General features: G+C 39.3%; 1 protein-coding gene across 6 annotated transcripts in view; it reads right to left on the bottom strand.

Annotated features, from left to right (window-relative positions):
* The window catches only part of AHCYL2 (adenosylhomocysteinase like 2), a 228,261-nt gene extending 211,729 nt beyond the window's left edge, over nucleotides 1-16,532 (bottom strand). For 2 of the 6 annotated variants that reach the window (XM_077128227.1, XM_077128309.1), the window contains exons 1-2: nucleotides 16,080-16,527; nucleotides 15,259-15,372 (exon numbers count right to left, since the gene is read on the bottom strand). In XM_077128227.1, coding sequence (XP_076984342.1) covers nucleotides 15,259-15,372; nucleotides 16,080-16,526 — 561 coding nt within the window. In that variant the 5' untranslated portion in view covers nucleotide 16,527. The other 4 variants (XM_077128589.1, XM_077128538.1, XM_077128387.1 and 1 more) reach the window with 4 other exon arrangements.
* Between the last annotated feature and the right edge of the window lie 7,709 nt (nucleotides 16,533-24,241).

Genomic DNA, 24,241 nt, shown 5'->3' with positions numbered 1-24,241 from the left:
TAATCCAACACATACACTGGAAGCTCGGTAAGATCACCTGTAGATTTCTCAGCAAAAACCATGGAGGCAAGAGGGCAGTATTATGATATATTTAAGATTCTGAAAGAGAAAAACTGCCCATCAAGAATTCTATACTCATCAAAACTGTCCTTCAAAAACAAGGGGAAATTAAAATATTTTCAGACAAACAGTCACTGAGAGAATTTGTGCCTAAGAGACTGTCACTACAAGAAATATTAAAGGAAGCACTAAAGGTAGATAGGAAAAGACAGGAGAGAGGACCAGAGAGGAGTACAGAAGTGAAGATTATCAATAAGGAGAAAAGGAGAAAAAAAATAAGATATGACAGATAAAATAAAAAAAATAAAATAACAGAAGAAAGTACTGCCTTTACGGTAATAACATTACATTTTAATGAATTAAACTCCCCAATCAAAATATACAGACTGACAATGGATTTAAAAACAGGACCCATCTATATGCTGTCTACAGGAGACTCACATTAGACCCAAGGGCAAAAGCTGTGTTAAAGTGAAGGGTTGGAAAAAGATATTTCATGCAAACAATAACCAGAAAAGAGAAGGGATAGCTAGAATAATATCCAACAAAATAGACTTCAAATGTAAAACAATGAAAAGAGACAAAGGATACTATGTATTGATAAAAGGAACAACTCAACAAAAAGATAGAACATCATAAATATTTATGCACTGAGCCAGAGTGCTCCAAAATACAGGAGACAAACTGACAACACTGAAGGGAGAAGCAGAAACCTCTAAGATAATAAAGACTTCAATTCTCTCAACAATGGACAGAATATCATCAACAGATAGATCAATAAGGAAATAGAGATTTTGAATAATATGATAAATGAACTAGACTTAACAGACATTTACAGAACATTACACCCTGTAACAGCAGGAAACACATTTTTTTCCTCAAGTACTCATGGGTCATTCTCAAGGACAGACCATAAGCAGGGACACAAAGCAAGTCTCAATAAATTTAAAAAGACTGAAATTATACAAAATACATTCTCAGATCATAATGGAAGAAGGTAGAAATTAATTAACAGGCAGAAGGCCAGAAAATTCACAAATACATTACAGTCCAGCAGCTTTAGTAATCTGAAACAATGCATATGATGGAATATTATTCAGCCATAAGAAGGAACAAAGTCCTGATACATGCAACAACATGGATAAACCTTGAGGAAATTCTGTTGAACAAAGTAAGCCAGACACAAAAGGAAAAAGAACTCCTTGATATGAACTAAATATAATAAGTAAATTCATAGAGATAGAATCTAGAATATAGGGTACCAGGAGTTAGAATAGGGGAGAAGAGAATGGGGAGCTGATGTTTAATTTGGGCAGAATTTCTAATTAGGTTGATGCAAATGTTCAGAAATGGATAGTGGTGACAGCATATTACTGCAGTGTAATTAATGGCATTGAATTATGTGTGTGAATGTAGCTGAAAGGGGAAGTTTGGGTAATATATGTTACTAAAAGGCAAGCTAGGGCATAAAACATGGGACTGTACAGCGCAGTGAATCCTATTGTGGAAAATGACTGTGGTTAATAATAAAAATATAAGAATCTTCTTTCATGAATTATAACAAATGTACATCACCATTACAAGGTGTTAATAATAGGGTGGTATATGGGAGACATACACCTAATACAAACTATGGACTACAGTTAACAGTAATATTTTAACACTCTTTTATCAACTGTAACTAAGGTGCCACACCAAAGCAAATACCAAAGCAAAGTGTCAACAACAGAGGAGTAGATGGGTATGCTGTACATTTTACATGACTTTTATGTAACCCTACAACTTATCTTATTAAATATATATATTATAATAATTTTAAAAAAACATTATGCTAAGTGAAAGAAACCAGACACAAAGTACAACACATCATATGATTCCACTTATATAAAATATAATTATAAATAAATCTGTAGAGACAGAATTAGATTAGTAGTTATGTAGGGCTGGAGAAGTATAGAGGGATTAAGAGATGACTGTTAAGGGGTATAGGGTTTTCTTTTTGGAGTAATGAAAATATTCTAAAATTGACTGGTGATGAGTACACAACTCTGGAATTATACTAAAAGCCACTGATTACACACTTTGGATGGTTTGTGTGGTATATGAATATATCTCAATAAAACTGTCTTAAAAAAAAGCCAGTGCTTCTGGTCATGGTTTGAGTAGTAAGGATCTAAAGATTTCCAAACTTAATAAACTGCCTCTAACTATAATTAGACTTTCTATGCAGATTTTCTGGAGCATTCTCTAATTGACTTATACATATATCAGATAAGTCTGAGTGTTACATACCTGGCTGTAAATAAGAAGTTTTCATTCTGCTTTAAATATGAGTCTCTCCCAAATTTGGTTTGCATGAGCCAGTCCTAAGTGATGAATGACCTTTAAGTGTACGAAATATGAATTTCTGGACTTGTAAAGCTAGAACATGGAAACCTCACAAAGGTTCTTCAACAATGTGAAGCCTCTTGGGTGAACAACTATCTTTCCTAAGGTTATATACCTCTAGTTTGATGTGGACTTCTTCAAACTGCGATAATTCTTGCTACCATACTACTCTTATCAAACAAACTACATTTATTTATTTACATATTTATATTCCTACCCTCTCCTTGAGGGCAAGAATGGCATCTTGCCCTCAAGCCTAGCACTTAACAGTGTTTGGCATACAACAGGTAAGTGGTTTTTACACAAAATAAGCTCAAAATGTATTAGGGAGATTATTAGATATGCTTACAGAAGCTTCTCTAATTCTATAATATACCCCAGGAAAGACTCTAAAAAAGTAAACAGCATTAGACCAATCATCTTTTCTCCCTTATAAATTTAATAGACATGAATTAAGTGAGTAAAAAAATCCTTATTTCATTTCTGTTTTCCAAAGCACAGAGTAATCCAAGACTAGACTCAATCAGACTTTATCCAACAAAGCTTTGTTGAAAAAGACTCTTACCTGCCAGGAAAAGAAGTTCTTCTTTAACCTGGTGCAGGTGATGCCAGCTTTGAAGGGTGGGTGCACACAACTAAGAGACCAGGGCAAAATTTATTCTTCCTATACCCTCACCACACAAACTCAATTCCTGGCAATGCCTAAAAAAAAAACATCAGGGATCATCCTGGAAAAGAGATCATACTGTATTACATTTTTCCAGGTTAGTATAACTGTACAAGTAGAAGGTGAGTATTTCTATAGGCTACTGTTGTATAGGATATGTATTTGAATAACACTGAGACTCCAATTTCTATCAAAACATAAACAAATCTGTATCTGCTACTAAAAGTATATTTTGTGAAAATATCAAATGCTTCTATGAGATAACTCGTTACAATCACTACAATTAGCAGTATCAGGATGGTAATTTTTAGTATCATTCTTGAATTAAATACACAATTTTCAATAAAATTTTACTAAGTTACTTTACATGTCCAGCTAAAAGTTAAGGAAAAAAAACAGTTAAGGACAAGGTAAAGAGAAAATAATCAGAGAACAAACAAAGAGCAAAATATTAAATTTATTTGGGGACAAAAAGTTAAATCCCTACCTTACATTAGAAACAAAAATAAATTTCAGATAGAGTAAAAATCTAATTATACTAAATACATAATCACGAAAATAACTGAAGAAAATACAGAATTTGTTTATAAACTTGGGGTGAGAAAGATCACTTTAAAACACAAAATATTTAAGCCATAAAGAAAAAACTGGTAAATGTAACTACATAAAAACTTAGAATCATAAACAAATTACAAGTCAATAAGAAATAAACAAGGAAAAAAATATTTGCAACATATACACAAAGAATGAATATCCAGAATATATAAAGAATTTCCTTAAAACAAAAAGGAAAATATAATCCAATAGGAGGGCAAAGATTTTCACCTGTTTTGTTCAGTATTATATACCCAGCACTTGGCACACAGCAGTTGCTCAATAAGGATTTGCTGAATGAATAAATATGAATAGGCAATTCCAAGAAAAAAATCTAAATACCCAATAAATGCATAGAAATATTTTCAATTTCATTATAAGCACGAAAAATACAAACACATGCACAGTAAAATATTTCCCAATCAAAGATTTTCAAATACCCAAGATTGGTGGAGGTGTGATGAAAGGGTTCACTAGTTAATAGTTAACTGGTGGTAAAACAGTCCATTTTTAAAGATGATTTAATGTCGCATATTCAGTTTAAAATATGGATTATCTTTTAACCTCAAAATTCTACTTTGAGGAATCTATTCCAGAGAAGCACTTCTACATGTACACAGAGAGGATACAAAAATAGCCATTCCAGCAACAAAAAGTTAAGGCATCACCCCAATCAAGAGGTTGGAATGAGAAGCTTCAGGGCTCCATCCCCCCACAGAAGCTTTGAACAACCTGCAAGCACTGGCAGCACTCTTTCTTAAAGCTTTTAGAAAACAGTTAAAGGAATGCAGTAATGGGGAAAGTGTCAGATCAAGAAAAAGACTATTTAAAAGTGACAGGATCTTATACAGCCCTTACCGGCCCTTCATGGGTTCCTCGAAGAGCTGGCCTTGCTTGCAGTGCAGATCCCTGATCTCGGTTCTGGAGGGAATAGAGTAAACCTCATGCCAACATACTGGGAGCATCTATGTCTGGCCCAATATGTCAGCTGGAAGCTTGAGGGACTCACTATCCCAGAACTTGCCCTGTGTGTAGAAGGTAGCTCAGAAGAGGTACCTACAGAAAGCTGTAGGAAAGCAGGAAAGTCATGCTGCCTGGGAAAAGGGACTGCTGGCTGTAAGATAAACAATACAGTGCCTGGGACTGTGAAGAAACTGTTTCTAGGGAAGAGGGGCATTTGGAATTTTGTAAACAGGCTGACAAGTCACAGTCACTGAAGGGATCAGAGAGGTCCCTACTCATGGGCCAGGAGCTACTTTCAGTTAAGTTGAGAAAGTCTATACTGTATACATGTTCCCACAATTAAAAAAAGAAGAAGAAAGAGCAACTAAAGAGACAATGACAATTAAATGCAATAAATGATCCGGGATGGGATTTAGCAAAGGAGGAAAAAAGACTCAAAGACATTATGGGGACATACAAAAATACTGAAATACAGACTATAAGCTTTATATCAATGGTAAATTGCTTGAATTTGATAACTGTACTTAAAGGGACTACATGAACAAATAAACTTGTTCTTAGGAACGACCATGAGTATTAAGTGTTCAAGGAACATGATGTATACAACCTGCACTCAAGTGTTCAGAAAATGTATTGACAGAACAAACAGATAGCCAGATAGATGGAAAGAGAGATGGAATGATATGGCAAATGTGCAAAATGTTAAAATTGTTATGGAGGATGGGGAAGGGCTGGGGTATGTTGAAGTTCTCTGTATGGCATTTGCACTGTTTTGTTTTAACTGTCCTATAAGTTTGAAAGCATTTTCAAATAAAAAGTTTTAAAAAAAAAAGTTAAATGTGCATCAACAGAAGAATGATTTAACAGACAATAGTACAAACTTTGCACATCAGTTCAGCAATTAAAAACAATGAGATACATCTGTATATATCCATATGTAAAGAGCACAAAGACATGCTGTTAAAGTGAACAATCAACCTCCCAAACAATATATATGTAATATGCTTTAATTTATACACAAGTTATCATAAAACTAAAAATTTTTCTATGTACTACTATGAATGTAAATTTATAGAAAAAAGTCTAGAAAGATAAATTGATAGCAGAGGTCACTTCTGAGAAGGGGAATGAGACTGGCTGAGGGTCAAGGAAGGACAATACTTTATTATATTGAACTACTTTACAAGGGCATATTCGTGTATTGTGTAATTTAAAATAATTTTTTAAAGAAGAAAAAAATAATGGATTTAACTTACATGAGGCAAACAAAAACAGATTTGGGGAGAATAAAAAAGTCAGTTTGAGATATGTTAGCTTTAGTTCAACTGAAACAGTTGTACATATGCAAGATTGGCATTCAGGAGAGACGTATTGGTCACAGAAATAAGTTTGGGAGTAATTCTCATGTAGATATTTAAAGGCACAAGAATGGTGTTAATGCCTTTGGGAGAAAACACCGTGAAAGTGAAAAGGGCCTAGGAACAAGGAGAAAGAGCCAACAAAGACTAAAAAGGAAAAGCCAGAGAAATAAGAAGAAAAGTAGTAAAGAGCAATATCATGGAAGAAGCCAAGGGAAGAGAGTATTTTGGTAAGAAGACAATGTCAAATGGTACCAAGAGGTCTAATAAGAGAAGGATTTGGAAACAAACCACGTTTCCCAATCTGATGACTATTCGTAATTTTAGCAAGAAAGATTTGTTTTGTCTAGAGTATTAGAGCTCAGGAGTGTTTTAAAGAGTTTATGGGCAAGAGACCAGGATTCGATCCCGGCCCATGCACTTCCCAAAATAAACAAACAAGCAAAGAAAGAAAAAAACAAACAAACAAAAATTAAACAAATGGCACTGCAATAACGGGATACTCACATGGAAAAAGAATGAAATGTGACCCCCACCATAGAGCACACACACAAAAAAAGAGTTCATGGGAAGAAAGAATGGTACATACATGTACAGAAAACTTCTTTAGGAATCTTGGCTATGAAAGGGAGTGAATAGAACTGTAGCAGAAAGGGGATATGGGGGCTCTCCAAATAGGAGATGGTAGAGCAATTTTAAATACTGAAGGAAAGGGTCTAGTAGAAAAAGGTGTTAACCAAAGGAACACCTTTACTAGTGACAACATTAACAGTACTACCACTTTCAGTCCTGTAACTTGATATTGCTGCTAAAGACCAATGTTACACGGGGATTTTATGATAATGGAAGGGTAAGCTGTCAAGAATTTAGTGAAGGGGCTAGGGGAACTGGGGCAGCTGAAAGGATAACAGAGTGGTAAGGGAATGAGTATTAAAAAGTTAATGGATGGGGTGAGCCACAGTGGCTCTGCAGGCAGAATTTTGCCTGCCACGCTGGAGACCCGAGTTCGTTTCCCAGTGCCTGCCTATGCCAAAAAAAAAAAAAAAAAAGTTAATGTATGACTGGAAGTCAGATGGTGACTAAGATAAACAGGGATGTGAGCTTAGGCCTTCCCTTGAAAAAGGGTAGATTCTGAGGACCAAAGTGTTGCACAGAGTCATCTAACCAGCAGTCTGAGTTCAGTTGCTTAAGCAGATTTTACATGGGAGTTTGGTCAGGGAAGAAGAGGAACAGTTTGGCAAAGCTTCCCCCTGTTGTTATGGGCAGTGTTTCATCTCACTAATCCCAAAGGCATTACAGGTTGGCAAAGCCTTGAGCAAGTTAATTACTCTCTTTGAGCCTATATTTCCTCATTTGTAAAATAAAGACAATTTTTGATCTGATAAAGATGTGAGAATTACATGAGATAATACAAAAGGATGCCTGGTACAGAGTAGAGTAAGCATTCAGTAAATGGTTACCATTATGAGTGTCACTAAAGCCAAGAGAAGAGTTTCCAAGAAACAGTCAAACAGCATCAAGTCTTTTAGTATGACCAAATGCTGAAACATTGCAGGAGATAGGTTTGTAGGGAATATGAAGCCAGTTTTAGTCTTGGGTTCCTTAATACTCAATGATAGCTCTGCAGTATTCAGAAAGGTTTTAAGAAAAGGCTTTATAATTAGAGAAACTCAACTAGCAGCTCTAGAACCTCTGTACCCTTTCTTAATACAGCTCTAAGCTAAGAACAAATAGGGATCCAAAATGATACATTTCTATCAATAGATTCTTGAAAAAAGAACGAGAAGTCACCACCTATTAAGGTAAGTATCCAAAGAGTCAAAATGGATAATTGATGGGTGTAGTATATAGCCAGGGAGGAGAGGGGCTGAAAATTGTACATATCTTAAATTATTTAACTTAATCAAAAATAGTTTCAAACTTAGGAACTTTTATGGAAGAAATTTTAATCTACAACAGCTTTCCCCTCTGCTCTGCTCTCACCAAGTCTTGGGCCATAGGTCATTTGGACTATATAAAAATATCCTACAAATTCTGTAGAAACCTGACCAAGATTACTACACCTCTAAGTGTGTGAATGGAATTTCAGTCCCTCTAACTGTGCATCCCACCTGAACATGATGGCACAGTAGTGGCTTGGGGCAACTGCCAATCAAGATCGTTCTCCTCCCATCAACCTCAGTTGTATATCTTTGAATTATTTTAACAAGAGCTACCAGAAAACAAACTGCATATTCTTTTTTTTTTTTTTAATTTTTTTATTTTTTTATTAATGGAAAGAAAAAAAGAAAAAAAATAAAAATAAAAAAAAGAAATTAACACAACATTTAGAAATCATACCGTTCTACATATGCACTCAGTAATTCTTAACATCATCACATAGATGCATGATCATCATTTCTTAGTACATTTGCATCGGTTTAGAGGAACTAGCAACACAACAGAAAAAGATATAAAATGTTAATATAGAGAAAAGAAATAAAAGTAGTAATGATAGTAAAAAACAACAACAAAAAAACCCTATAGCTCAGATGCAGCTTCATTCAGTGTTTTAACACGATTACATTACAATTAGGTATTATTGTGCTGTCCATTTTTGAGTTTTTGTATCTAGTCCTGTTGCACAGTCTGTATCCCTTCCGCTCCAATTACCCATTATCTTACCCTGTTTCTAACTCCTGCTGGACTCTGTTACCAATGACATATTTCAAGTTTATTCTCGAATGTCCGTTCACATCAGTGGGACCATACAGTATTTGTCCTTTAGTTTTTGGCTAGACTCACTCAGCATAATATTCTCTAGGTCTATCCATGTTATTACATGCCTCATAAGTTTATCTTGTCTTAAAGCTGCATAATATTCCATCGTACGTATATACCACAGTTTATTTAGCCATTCTTCTGTTGATGGACATTTTGGCTGTTTCCATCTCTTTGCAATTGTAAATAACGCTGCTATAAACACTAGTGTGCAAATGTCCGTTTGTGTCTTTGCCCTTAAGTCCTTTGAGTAGATACCTAGCAATGGTATTGCTGGGTCGTATGGCAATTCTATATTCAGCTTTTTGAGGAACCGCCAAACTGCCTTCCACAGTGGTTGCACCCTTTGACATTCCCACCAACAGTGGATAAGTGTGCCTCTTTCTCCGCATCCTCTCCAGCACTTGTCATTTTCTGTTTTGTTGATAATGGCCATTCTGGTGGGTGTGAGATGATATCTCATTGTGGTTTTGATTTGCATTTCTCTAATGCTCAGGGACATTGAGCATCTCTTCATGTGCCTTTTGGCCATTTGTATTTCCTCTTCTGAGAGGTGTCTGTTCAAGTCTTTTTCCCATTTTATAATTGGGTTGGCTGTCTTTTTGTTGTTGAGTTGAACAATCTGTTTATAAATTCTGGATACTAGACCTTTATCTGATATGTCATTTCCAAATATTGTCTCCCATTGTGTAGGCTGTCTTTGTATTTTCTTGATGAAGTTCTTTGATGCACAAAAGTGTTTAATTTTGAGGAGCTCCCATTTATTTATTTCCTTCTTCAGTGTTCTTGCTTTAGGTTTAAGGTCCATAAAACCGCCTCCAATTTTAAGATTCATAAGATATCTCCCTACATTTTCCTCTAGCTGTTTTATGGCCTTAGACCTAATGTTTAGATCTTTGATCCATTTTGAGTTAACTTTTATATAGGGTGTGAGACATGGGTCTTCTTTCATTCTTTTACATATGGATATCCAGTTCTCTAGGCACCATTTATTGAAGAGACTGTTCTGTCCCAGGTGAGTTGGCTTGACTGCCTTATCAAAGATCAAATGTCCGTAGATGAGAGGGTCTATATCTGAGCGCTCTATTGGATTCCATTGGTCGATATATCTATCTTTATGCCAATACCATGCTGTTTTGACCACTGTGGCTTCATAATATGCCTTAAAGTCCGGCATCGCGAGACCTCCAGCTTCGTTTTTTTTCCTCAAGATGTTTTTAGCAATTTGGGGCACCCTGCCCTTCCAGATAAATTTGCTTATTGGTTTTTCTAATTCTGAAAAATAAGTTGTTGGGATTTTGATTGGTATTGCATTGGATCTGTAAATCAATTTAGGTAGAATTGACATTTTAACTATATTTAGTCTTCCAATCCATGAACACGGTATGCCCTTCCATCTATTTAGGTCTTCTGTGATTTCTTTTAGCAGTTTTTTGTAGTTTTCTTTATATAGGTTTTTTGTCTCTTTGGTTAAATTTATTCCTAGGTATTTTATTCTTTTAGCTGCGATTGTAAATGGGATTCGTTTCTTGATTTCCGCCTCAGCTTGTTCATTACTAGTGTATAGAAAAGCTACAGATTTTTGAATGTTGATCTTGTAGCCTGCTACTTTGCTGTACTCATTTATTAGCTCTAGTAGTTTTGTTGTGGATTTTTCCGGATTTTTGACGTATAGTATCATATCGTCTGCAAACAGTGATAGTTTTACTTCTTCCTTTCCAATTTTGATGCCTTGTATTTCTTTTTCTTGTCTAATTGCTTTGGCTAGAACTTCTAACACAATGTTGAATAATAGTGGTGATAATGGACATCCTTGTCTTGTTCCTGATCTTAGGGGGAAAACAAACTGCATGTTCTTTATAAATTCAACTTGACAGAGTTTGGATTAAGATTCCAAATTTCTTTTTTTCCATTGATGAGGACAGGGGATACAATCAAGGAAATGATATAATAAAGATACTCCCGCTCCCTCTCCCCATGAATTATCCATTTCCTCAATTAATTGGACACCAAGGACCTAAGTAGACTTTTCAAGACGTCAAACATACAACTGCAACTTCTGCCCTGAATAACCTCCTAAAACAGCTCTTAATTTTCAAATGCTTTCCCACCTCTAAGGAGAATAGAATTCACAAATTATATTAATACCAAATAAGGGCTGCTTTCTCAGAAAATTCAAAAATGTTTACAAAAATACACAGTAAGATCTTCAATCAGTTTAGTAAGTACAAAGAAACTCCCTGTGGATTCTGTTAGTAAATAACAAAAACAACCACAAAAGTATATATACAGAGTAACTAAGATTTAAAATGTTCAGCCCTGAGCTTATACTTTACTTGAAAAGCAACAGAGTTTGGGCCTTGGAGTCAGACTGATTTAGGGTGCTGTTAGTATAGCATATGTAACATTGAGACAAATTTCTTTATTTTTTCCAATCCTCAATTTCCTCATCAATAAAAAAGGATACAAGTACGCATTTCTGAAGGCTTTTAAACAGATTAAATAAAATAGTACATGTGAAGTTCTAAGTAAAATGCCTAGAATAGCAGGAATACCTAATAGTCTGCTTCCCTTTCTGTGCTGGTTTGAATCTGTGATGGACCCCAAATTACGTTCTTTAATCTTCATTCAATATTGCTGGCTGAGAGCGTTTTGATTGTTTGCATGGAGATATGACTCACCCAATTGTGGTAGTAACTTTTGATTAGATGGCTTCCATGGAGTTGTGACTCCACCCATTACAGGTGGGTCTTGATTAGTTTATTGGAATCCTTTAAAAGAAGAAGCTTTTTGGAGAGAGGTAAGAGAGCCACAAGAACCACGAGAGCCACAAGAACCACGAGAGCCCATGAAGCCAGAGACCTTTGGAGATGAAGAAGGAAAATGCCCCCAGGGAAGCTTCATGAAACAAGAAGCCTGGAGAGAAAGCTAGCAGATGTCACCATGTTCACCATGTGCCTTCCCAGTTGAGAGAGAAACCCTGAGCTTCATCGGCCTTTCTTGAGTGAAGATAACCTCTTGTTCGTGCCTTGATTTGGACATTTTTATAGATTTGTTTTAATTGGGACATTTTCATGGCCTTAGAACTGTAAATTTGCAATTTAATAAATTCCCCCTTTTTAAAAGCCATTCCATTTCTGGAATATCACATTCTGGCAGTAAGCAAACTAGAACAACAAAAAATAGAGAGAGTAGGATTTGAAAGATTCAACCCTGAGCTTTGTACTTTACTTGAAAAGCAACAGAGTTTGGGCCTTGGAGTCAGGCTGATTAGGGTTCTGTAAGCTACAGCATATTACCAACTGTGTAACACTGAGAAAAATTCCTTATTCTCTCCAATCCTCAGTTTTCTCATCAATAAAAACAGGATACAAGTACCCATTTCTGAGGGTTTTAAACAGATTAAATAAAATAGTATATGAAGAGCTCTAAGTAAAATGCCTCAAACAGCAGGAATACCTAATAGTCTGCGTCCTCTTCTAGTTTTCAAAACATTTAATTAGAGATTGATTCATAAGGAAGATGGAACGTAATGAACAGGGAAAAACTATTAGCTGGACAAGAAGGAAGAATATATTCCTTAGGTACTCCAGATTGATTTATAACTTTGAAAATAAGGATAAATTTCTCAGATTACCTGTAATTTCCTAATGTGAAACCTGCATCATTGATCTTGAAATGCTATCTTATATATAAGATGCTCTTCTTTTCCTCTTCGATTTTTACAACTCATTGAGGTTCAACATTTAGACAACTTTTTTCCATCCTCTTCCTAAAGCCCTGATTCAGAGTCTCCTGACTTTTTCGGTCTTGAGATGACCTAATCCTTAGCCAGACAGACACAACTTAAGAGTTCACTGAGGATTTTAAAAGACTTCTGGGAGAAAGCCAGAACCTAATATCTATGAAGTTAGAAAGAGTCAGTGCAGCATAATGAAAAGGACATAGGTTTTGGAAATAAACAGATCAAGTTTAAGACCTACCTCTGCCACTTTCTAGATGTACAATCTTGGGCAAGACATTTAACTTCACTGGACTTCATTTCTTCATTTGTAAAATAGGCATAATACCAACTGTATCTCAGTGTGCTGTTGTCAGGATTAGAGAACATCTATAACAATTTCTGGCACATAAACTATTATTTGGGTCAAAGTGCCAATTGCCAAGGCTGTACTTTTCTAACTGGCAAAAGAAGTCATACTCCTCCCACATTCTCATGCCTATATCCAAGACATTCCATTTCAGTAATCTATAATTAATCAAATCAAGAGCTTAAAGAATTCAGGGCAAGGAAGTGCTAACATGGCTCAACTCATTCTCTCCTGACAGCAACAAAGCCAGTACAAAGTGGATACATTTGCCAAAAGACATAGAGTCTGCCTGAACATGGTCATTACTAATACTGTTGTAAGCACAAACTAGTTGAGGTCCTTGAGCTCACATCCTTATTGTCAGACTCAACTTTTCTGAAAGAAATCCTTCCTGCCCTGTCTTCCCTGCTCTGCTGTGACATTCCTATTATCCACTTTCAAGAGTACAGAAAAGAAGTTCTCTCAAGCACTGCTACTCTTTCACTCTGGAACATATTCTCTTATTTCACAAATCACTTCATACGGAGATTTTTTATTTGCTGGGTTCACTTACTGTGAGCTTATGAAGAAAGATATTAGATACAATTATATCATAGCCACAATGAAATGATCTGGCCCCCAGAGCACCACAAGACACAGGAGGGAGGTAGGTGCCAAGCTAAGATGTGACTGAGTAACTTGGACACCATATGTTAATTTTTACTAATTACAGCACCCAGGAATTCTGGCTCTTATAAAAAGTTCATTTCCCTTGTGTGGATGAGCAGAGTAATAGAACTAAGAAAACTGATGAGAGATACCCAAATGGAATAATGGAAACCATGAGTGGAATTGTAATTTAAACCTGTATGCAACAGTTACAAAATAAAAGCAACAGTCACCAGTTACATAGCCAAAGTCAACTATTTCAATCCCCAGTATCCTGGACCCTTCTCTCACTATGATAAGGGAGTCAAGGTCAGAATGGATATTTAAATAGACAATCTGAAAATCAAGATAGGCTTAACAAATCAAAATGTAACACTGTGGTCTCTTAATGAGGTGACTTTCAAGTTGAGGAAAGAAGGACAATGTCATGCATTTATTTTCATTTAGCCAAGCTAATATCAAGAAAGTTAACGTTTTGAGCACCAAAAGAGCAGTTCTGTGTTCTTAGTCATGTCATTTAGCTTCATCGTTGCCCAGAGTTTCACCTGCTTAACTTCCAGTAGAAAAGTTGCATGTTGGTGCATTTACTTTATAAGACAAGCTCAGCCCTGTCTTCCTAGCCTTGAGGCTGCTGAGTAAATCCAGAATCATGGAAGCAACATTTTCATGCAGGAAAAACAGGAGGTAGATAGTTCACCAATAGGGGAAATGCTCAAGAAGTTCAAGTAGATTTTAAAAAATAGATTGTAGTATGCTAGCCTGTGATTTTTTTAACTTCTTTATATAGAATCTATTGAACTGTGTGTACCTTTCAGAGGAGGTCATGGTGGTATGCACTTAAGCCAGGATAGGAGGAATAAAAAAATAAATTCTTCATAATAGTATCTCTCATCTCTTAAGCCCCTACTCAGTGTGCCAAATTCAAAGCCAAGCCCTTTACAAATATTTCTAATCCTCATTAGCATTAGTATTCTTATTTTTAGAAGAGAAAACTGAGATTTAGAGAATTTGGAAATTACCCAAAAGCTAGTTAATGGGTCTGCCTGACTGTAAAACACATGCTCAAAAAACAATTTGTTAAACACTAATCTAATTCCAAATTTTACACAAAAAGACCTTTGATTACAGGAAAAAGACATGGCCACCGTTATAAGACAACTCAACTAGTCATAAATATAATTCTGAATTCCAGACTCTCATGTGGTACTAAAGGGATAAGCACTGGAACCCATGCTGCCTTTCTAAACTACATTATTTCTCTAGGAGGAGTTTCATAGTGTAAAGAACAAGGACCCTGTACTAAACTATCATTAAACAAATTAACTCAGTCATGTCTCTGAACTTATTTGTTTACCACCCATATTTGGGTAGTTAGAATGAAAAGGCCATCTATTTTATACTTTATTTTTGAGGTTATTACAACAAAAAGTTGGCCTGGACCCAAGATTCCAATTAGCTGAGTTCCCCACCAGTGAAACCTATGCAGACTCCACAACACCTTATTTTTATTCTGATAAAGCAATTAAAAATCATTAACAATCAAAAAGAAAAACATGAATCACATTGTGCCTAGAAAGTTAGTCCCATAATTCCTTTTTTGTAGGACCCACATCAAATCTATCTTTTCCAATATTTGCCTTTTTGTAATTCTGTGCTAGTTTAGCTTTAAGAGAAAAAGAGATACGCACCACGGATAATATAGCCATTCCATACATATAGGTGTACTTACTCCTTGGTGTTCTGAGCAAACTGTCCCTTCAAAACTGTTTCTGAAAGAAGCTGTCATATGAGAAGCCCCACGATGATCACCTTTCCCAAAAGTAGAAGTATTCTTCCTAACACTCTCAGGTCAAAAAAAAAAAAAAAAAGGAATCAATAAAACAGTATTCACTTCACACATGGCCTAATAATCCTGGTGACCAACCGAAAGAGGACAAACCTCTGAAAAGAGTAAAGACAATCTATCTCTCCATTACCCGTCTATATTCTGAGAATATGCAAGGGTACGGCAGCATCTTGGAATGAAAGGCACAGCATCAGTACTACTCTATGAAGGCGGTTGGCCACAGAAAGGTAGAAAGTCATCATCTGTACAGGATCAGACAACTCTGAGGACTTCAGTGCAAGACAACTACTGATTTCTCGGTCTTCAAGTAGAAAAGATCGTTCAATGCTTGTTACTGGATGAACTCTCGTAAGCGGTAAGGTTTTCCCATACCACAGCGGTCTCCTCCCCGGATAGTCTGGAAAATAACACACGAGTGTTTTGGGGTGCAGAGGAGGGCCGTAGTATTAGGTGCCTCTTCATCCCCTGACTATTCCAGGTAGTAGAGGAGAATGCTACCTCCATGTTATTCACAGGAAAGTACGGCCGTGCCCCTTGGAGTCTTCGCTACCCAGCCCTGGGGGACAGGTGGAGGCATCTCTGAGAGTGTGGGTTATAAGGGAGAAAGGGATCTCTCGGCTCCTTTGACCAGTATGAAGGCGTGGAGATATGAGGTTACCCGCTCCCTCCCTTCCCCTGTGCGAGAGGCAGCCCGGCCCCAATACCTTCTTGACTGTGCGCGGCGCCTCTGTGACGGTGCCGTCGGGGCTGATCAGGGCCTCGCCGCCGTCGCGGTGCCGCTGGTGCTGGTGATGCGGGTCGCTCCGCTTCATAGCCGACGCCTGAGGCACCTTTCCCGCGGCCGGGCTAAGAGCCGCGGCGGGCCCCAAGCCCGGGCCAGGGGCCGGGGGCCGCTCCGCGGCGGGAGCTGGAGCTTCAGGATCCCCACCGCCCGCCGGGGGAACCATGGCGCCCACGGCCGCCGTGCTCAGTCCTAGCTGCTGCTCCGCCTCGGAGGGGCTCAGGTTCTTCAGCTCCACCTCGGGCACCTTCGCAGCAGACGCTGCTGGCACAACCTGCACGGACATCACCGCCTCCACTGCAACCGTCGCCTCAGACTCCAGCTCCGGCTCGGCCCCGCCTCCCGCCTCCTTTTCCCTGCCCTCCCCCATTCCCCCACTCCTCCCCTCCATCGCCTCCGCTCCCACCCCCTTCCTCAGCCCGCTAGCGCGCCCGCCCGCCCTGAACTGCCCCGCCCCAGCCCGGCCCAGCCCACGCGCGAAGCGCTACGGAACCTGTAGTGCGCTTGCTCCGAGCCACACGCGGCGAGAAGACCGCGGGACCTCAGTCCCCGGCCTGCACTGCGCGCCACCGATGGGGCCCGCGATGCCTCCTGGGAGTTGTAGTGCTTCCCACCCTTCCTCCGGGAAGTAGGCTGGGATTCCACTGGGGAGAGGGAACGCTGAGGCTGGCGACTAACGGAAAGGGGCGAGGATAGGTGAAAGGACGGAGGGGATGAGGAAGAGAAAGTCTCCTGAGGAGTTGCGGCTTCCGGGGAGGGAACGCCAGAAACCCTAAGGATAGGAAGGTGGGGGAGAAAAAACTTGCTTCCCTGACAGCGTGAATTTCCTTCGTGTGTGCACGTCTGCGATCACGTGCGCGTGCATTTAAAGGAAAAGCGGTCCGGTCACGTGAAGAGAGAGCCGGCCACGAAGCCGAAGGTGGCTTGACTCTCCCTGTGAAGTGGGGAGCCTAACGCCTTTCCGAGCTTTAATGGCCTTAGTTTTAGAAAGAATAGAATGGGCCTTGGTCTCCTGTGACAGTTTCTGTCACGTTCTGGGTTTGGAAATTTAAAATTGGTTCCCAGAGAAGTTAGGTAGAAATTTCAAGGCTGAAGAATTACAAGTTGTCTTAAACGGAGCCAAATCCTTTGACCTATTAATTCTACTAGAGAAATAATTTGAAATTCAGGTAAAGATAGCACAGAGGAATGTTAACAAAAATATGAATAGTTATTATGGGATTTGGGGTGACTTTTACTTTCTTTGTATTCTTCTGTATTATTTTAAATTTTTGCATTTATTTTAAAAGCTGGAAACACAAAGACATACATGGCAGTTTCCTTTTTAATAGCAGAAAGGTGTCTCTGAAAGGGCTTTCATGTCCAACAATAGAATAGTTACAGCTTTTAAAATTAACTTTGCCAGGAATTTTTTAAATAATGAGAAATAAATGTTTGTGATGAAATATTAAATTAAAATGCGGAAGGCGAAATTACACATTCTTTACGACTTTATGTAAATAATACTTAAAAGAAAACAAACAAAATATGCAAAACATAATTAACTCTGGGTAAGAGATTATGGAGTGAATTTTTTTCTTCTGTATTCCCAGAGAAACTGAGACAAAAAGGATCCTTTTGTTTACAGCTGTTGAGAGAGTAAAGGATAACTTTGACAACCCCAGAAGGCCACTGGACATTTAGTTTTTGCAGTAAGTATTTTTTCCCTGACAAGAGGGACAAAGAGTGAGAAAGATCTCCTCTCCTGCACTGCTACTATCTTGGAAATCTGTTCACCTTGTGGAAGTTATCCTACCCTGAATGGAATCTTTCATATCCTAGTCTCCAAATCTCTGCCTCACTTTATATGTTGGAAGGCATTTGAGCACTACCATTTCCACAAAGCTCACAAGGCTCACAGACACTCAGGCTTCTTAAGCTTTCTCTTCACATTCTGGCTTTCAGAATTTCCTTCCTATTATAAAGAACCAGCCCAGAGCTCCATCCTCCAGCTGCCAGGGCAGAGATTAGCAGTTCTATAACTGATTTCTTTCTTCCCCCTAATACACAAGGGAGCTGCGGTACAACCACCTGGCATGTGTTGGAGCTCATAGGCAGCAGCTGCCTACCTGGATTACCACTAGAATTGATTACTGGGGAGATGAATTAATTCTTCAGTGAGATGTGGTTACAAAACATAAAGAGTTGGAGCACAAGAAAGAGATAGATAATCATCTTTTATTTATCCAGGCATCATCCACCATTTGAGGCCAGCTGTCAGGGCACACTCCTCACCCATCCCGACACCTTCTGCCATGTTTGTTGGAAACACCAGGCACAGTGGAAGGTGGAAGCACCATACTGGGAGCAGGATGATTAAGCAAAAATTTATGAACTGAATATTTAGACAGCAGGTCTTCTTCCTTCACCTGGCATGTGCAACTCCCAGAACCTTGGCAGGCAAGCATGCATCCTCCATGGAGAAGAATGGAAGAAGTTCTCTAACTTATGTGACTAACCCAAGATACCTGAAGATACTAACGATGAGAGTTCTTTAAAGACTGGCCAGATCAACCCATAGTAAAAACCACACCTATGTTTACAGAACTTCCAGGGAATAATTTAGTACCACACTCTGGAGTTTGGGGAAACAGACAGGCTTTTCTTATGAGGAAAACCTGTAGTATAAAAGACAGAAACAAAATAAGCACACAGGAAAATAGTAATGACAATAACAATAATAATATGCATTGAGAAGAAAACTGGACAGAAAACAATATCGTCAGAGACTTAAGATTTTGTATTTGTGAAAGAACATGCTCTTTTAAGAAGTGAATGTTCAACCTAGGGCTCCTTCTGAGATTCTACAAAAGTTTCATACACTATGATTACTATCCAGAAATGTACAACCTCCAGATGGGTCCCTAGGCCAGATAAGTCCTGAAGCCCAGAGGGGCCCGCCTCTCAAGGACATCAGTTAGGTCCATCCTTCTATCCTGTATTATCAAGGGCCCTTTCCAGTATGAAAAAGTTAGAATAGACATAGTCTGGATACCCCTAAAGATTGGGAAAAAGATCATAGGAGAAGGAGGAGTTATAACAGAGAAGATAAGATTTAACAAATGAGTATGACTGCTAAATCATTATATCGATATTTCTTTTAGTCTCCAGTGTCTTGGGACAACTAGAAGGAAAAACCTAAGATTGTGGAATTGTAACTCATATCAAACTGAAATCTGTTTTCTAAGTACTAGAGACAACGAGATCTTTAAATGTTTGGTGTGGGCAAGGGACAATATTTATACAGAAGTTCAAGAACCAGAAAAATATTGAACTTATAAAAAGCAAGTCTAGAAGCTAGAAGATAATGCCTTCAAATGCTACAGACCCTCCTTTTGCCTTCTCCAGTGAATAAAATGACAAGTCAGCCAGAGATGGGAAGGGCAGTTGTTTGAATGCACAGAATTAGTGAGTGCATCCGGGTGTCTGTCTAACAGCTTCTCTTCAACCAATACACCTGCCTTCATCTCTTACCTGGAGTACCTTCTGCCTCCAATTCAGAGCATTTTGAGGCTGTTGCAATGTAAGTTTTCCCCAGTGCTAGCTAAGAATTTAGCTTTTCCAGTACACTAAATTATCATGGAGCACTTGATTTCCACCTTTCAAACTGTATTAATACTGGCACCTCTCCTCCCCTTTTCCTCCTTGTAGACAAAGAGTGAAGAACAGCTAGCTTATCCTCTATAGTAGGAAGTCAGATGATAATGCCTAAAGCAAACACTCAAGAACTATCAACAGAAACTTGTTCAGACATATGGAAGTGAATATCACAAGGATCATCTAAAATAAAGTGGTTGACTCCCAGGATCAGGAAATTGTGGGTTAGGTAGTAGGAATAGGAGAGCAAGACAGCTGCTTTAAGTGTCTCAAAAATTGTAGAACTATTTGACTTTTTCAAATTATATAATGTATAATTTAGATGAAAAAAATCTTTGAAAGCAGGCAAAGGCAATAGATTGTTGTGGGATGCTGCAGTAGTTAGATTCAGTTGTCAACTTGGCCAAGTGAAGGTGCCTAGATCTATTGCTGTGGACATGAGCCAATGGCAGGTGAACCTCATCTGTTGCTGATTACATCTGCAGTCGGCTAGGAGGCGTCTTTGTCTACAAGGAGGAAAAGGGGAGGAGAGGTACCAGTATTAATACAGTTTGAAAGGTGGAAAGCAAGTGCTCGGTGATAATTTAATGTGCTGCAATGAATGATGTTTGATTTAATTGGCTGTTGCTTAAATGAGAGAGCTCAATGTAGCACAGCCCAAGCAGCTCAGCATACCTCGTCTCAGCACTTGCTGAGCTCAGCCCAGGCCTTCAGAGATGAAGAAAGAAATCACCCCAGGGAAAGTTGTTGGAACCCAGAGGCCTGGAGAGAAGACCAGCAGAGACCATCTTGTGCCTTCCCACATAAGAAAGAACCTCAGTGGAAAGTTAGCTGCCTTTCCTCTGAAGAACTGACAAAATAAATCCCCTTCTATTAAAAGCCAATCCATCTCTGGTGTGTTGCGTTCCAGCAGCTAGCAACCTGGAACAGATTTTGGTACCAGGGGTGGGGTGCTGCTGCAGTTTGCAAATACCAAACATGTTGAAACAGCCTTTTAAATGGATAAGGGGAGGAATCTGGAGGAGTTGTGAGAAGCTTGATAGAGAAGGCCTAGAATGCTTTGAAGAGACTGTTGGTGGAAATGTGAACTCTAAAGACACTTCTGGTAAAGTCTTAGATAGACTTGTTTAAATTGGGACATTTTCTTGGCCTTAGAACTGTAAACTAGCAACTTACTAAATTCCCCTTTTTGAAAGCCATTCTGTTTCTGATATATTGCGTTCTGGCAGCTAGCAAAATAGAACAGATTTGGTACCTGAGAAGTGGAGTGCTGCTGCGGTTTGCAAATACCGGATATGTTGGGACTTTTTTTGGATGGCTAAGGGGAAGATTTTAGAGGAACTGTGAAGAGAATGATGGAGAAGTCCTGTAGTGCTTGTAGAGACTGTTGGTATAAATGGAACCACTACCAATCTGAACAAAGGAGGACACAAAAGGAACAAATTGGAGTTTACAGAGTGAGAACAATGGAAGCTCACGTCTGAAGCTAAGAAATCTCGGCCAGGAGAGTGGACCCACCCATATACATGGAGAGGGTGAGTTTGCCCTGAGGGCAAAGGATGAGTCTCCCATCTTGTTGCAGTGGAAGAGTTGTGCCACCTCAGGCCTTGGAAAAGGTACAGCACACTCCTTGGGAACTGGGGAGAGCCTGGCTGCCACCACGTGGAGGGGTTGAGCGTGTGCCCCAGAAATGGCAGAGAGCCCAGGTGTGGCCCCCACGCCTGGAGAGAGTGGAGCCGAGAAAAAGGTAGTCTCCTCAATGTTCTCCAAGGTTGATTTGGAAAGAGGCGGGCCACTGCATAGGCCCTTGGGAAGGGTGGGACTGCCACTTTCTAAAGCTGAAGGAGAAATGACTTTCAGACTTTGAAATCCAATGGTGTTTGCCCTGCAGGTTTTCCTTCCAATTTCTCCCTATGGTTCCTGTGACTGTCCCTCTGCATATTGGCACCAGATATCTTGTTTTGAGATTGATAGGTCCACAGCTAGAAGAGAATTTTTGCACCTTAATATTGTTTAAGGTGATGCGTGTAGTTGCCAAGTTGACAAGGGGTGGACATGTGGTAGTTAGATTCAGTTGTCAAACTTGGCCAGGTGAAGGTGTCTAGATCTACTGCTGTGGACATGAGCCAACCGCATGTGAACCTCACCTGTTGCTGATTACATCTGCAGTCAGATAGGAGGCGTGCCTGCTGCAGTGAATGATGTTTGGTTTAATTGGCTGGGTTTAAATGAGAGAGCTCAACATAGCACAGCCCAAGCAGCTCAGCATACCTCATCTCAGCACTCGCAGCTCAGTCGAGGCCTTTGGAGAAGCAGAAAGAAATCACCCCAGGGAAAGTTGTTAGAACCCAGAGGCCTGGAGAGAAGGCCAGCAGAGACTGTCTTGTGCTTTCCCACATAAGAAAGAACCTTAGTTGAAAGTTAGCTGCCTTTCCTCTGAAGAACTAGCAAAATAAATCCCCTTTTATTAAAAACCAATCCGTCTCTGGTGTTTTGCATTCCAGCAGCTAGCAAACTAGAACAGATGCATAAATGCATATGTATATATGAAAGTATTGAAATGGACTGGAAAGTGAGCCACTAAACTCAAACAGTTGTTTTCTCTTAAGTAGAGGGAAAATGCAAGGGAAATGGTACTGGGGGTGTTGGACAAAAGGGAGTTTAGCTAAAAAGTAATTTGCTATTTCTTTAGAAAAACATAAGTTGGAACAAATATGATAAACTGTAGCAACTGTTAATTTTGAGCAGTGGACATATGAGTGTATACCAGGTTGTTCTTTGTGTTTTCTATAGCTTTTAAACTTAAGATGAAAAAGAATTCCTAGCGGGTACAAGAATGGGTGGGAGTAGTGGGCAGACTGCTTTAAAGAAGCTGGGTCTGACAGACCAGCCTCAAAATCTGGGAAGCAGGACGTGTGAACTTGGGAGAATGGCATGGGTCCCTAATGGAACAGCTGAGGTCCAAGCATGCTGCAGAAACCAGTACATGTAGACCTCTAAGGAGTCCTTCAAACCAGACTCCTCTCACACTCTGAGGTGTTTCTTCCAAGGCTCTAATTCAGGAGCTTTTGGTAGAAAGGTGGCCGCTGTTGCCCACTTATCGGGCACTGCCTATACATGCCACAAGATTTCTCAGTGTGGGTGTGCCCATGTCTTGGGCTTCTAGTCCCAGCCAGATGCCTGCATTCACAAAAGGTGGGCTCTTAGTGCCCCCTGGTGGCCACAAAGTCTCTGCCAGCCTCCACAGCCATAAAAGATAACGCTTTTTCAGCCCCTTATTGAAAACCCATCCATCCCATCCCCTATCCCTTACTCAAGTAAGCCACCAAGGAAAGAAGGGACAGAGGGAGGGAGACTCATAGTTAGATGTCCATGGAGATGAAAAAAAGAAAGAAAATTGTAATATTTCCCCTTATTTTGGAAAAGGTCACTAGGTAAAACTGATCAATTTTATTGTTTTAAATACCGTTGTTGATAAGGATTTAAAAAATAGCTATAGTGCTGTAAAGAGAAGCAGTAAAGGCAGGGATGAGCCAGGTAAGCAAGCGCAAGGGGATACTGGATGGCCAAAGGGAATACAAATGGGAAATTTCACTGAAGAAGAAGAAAAATTAGAGATCATACTTGAGAATTTAAAGAACCTGACTCAGGAGTCAGGAGGCCCTTGCTTTGGTCTGTCACTGTCTGTGAGGATGAGGGCAAGTCATTTGGCTTCACTGAGTCTGTTTCTACATAAAATAGCTCCTTGGATTGTTTGCCTTGTGAATAAACGAGTGGCAATAGAGCACAAAGTTTAACAGCAGATTCTGGAGTCAGGCCACCCTGGTAAAATCCCAGCACTCAGCATTCCCACTTACTGTGTAGCCTTGGCCAAGCCATTTCACTTTTCTGTGCCTCAATATCATGAGATGTTAAGTATCTCATAAGTCTGTGATGAGATTCAGTGACATGAAGTGCTCCAAAGAGTGCCCAGCACCTAGCAAGCATTCAATAAGAGGTAGTTGTTATTATAGTGATATACATGTGAAGTGCCTAGAATAAGATCAGTATGTTAGTTCTCTTTCCCCTTCTTGAATCTGGCTCTGGTCAAAACCTACTCTGCTTGAGCAGGAGTAGAGAGGTATAGTCCCCCAAATAAGCCTGGCCATACTTTCTACACAATACCCTCCAGGTCTCTGGGTATGCCCCCTTTCCTCCATGGATTTCCTTTCCATATAATTCTGTGTCCTTGCAAACAAGTTCCCAGTCCTCTACTGATACCTTTTTAGAGAAAGTGGAGTTAATAGACTTTATTTTGACTGGGAGGAAGTTGTGGATCAGAATGTTCCTGGCTCAACTGACATCCCCTTATAGAAGGCTAGGAGGTCCCCTGAGATTGGGCCCAGGATTGCTACCAGGAGCCAAACCCATCCATGTTCACCATCAGGGGCCACTTGCTTCCAGTTGTCA

This window comes from Tamandua tetradactyla, chromosome 1, assembly GCF_023851605.1.
Source record: "Tamandua tetradactyla isolate mTamTet1 chromosome 1, mTamTet1.pri, whole genome shotgun sequence".
In the NCBI taxonomy this organism is placed as follows: domain Eukaryota; kingdom Metazoa; phylum Chordata; class Mammalia; order Pilosa; family Myrmecophagidae; genus Tamandua; species Tamandua tetradactyla.
The sequence above is the reverse complement of the archived record's forward strand: the minus strand, read 5'-3'. Positions and strand labels throughout refer to the sequence as shown.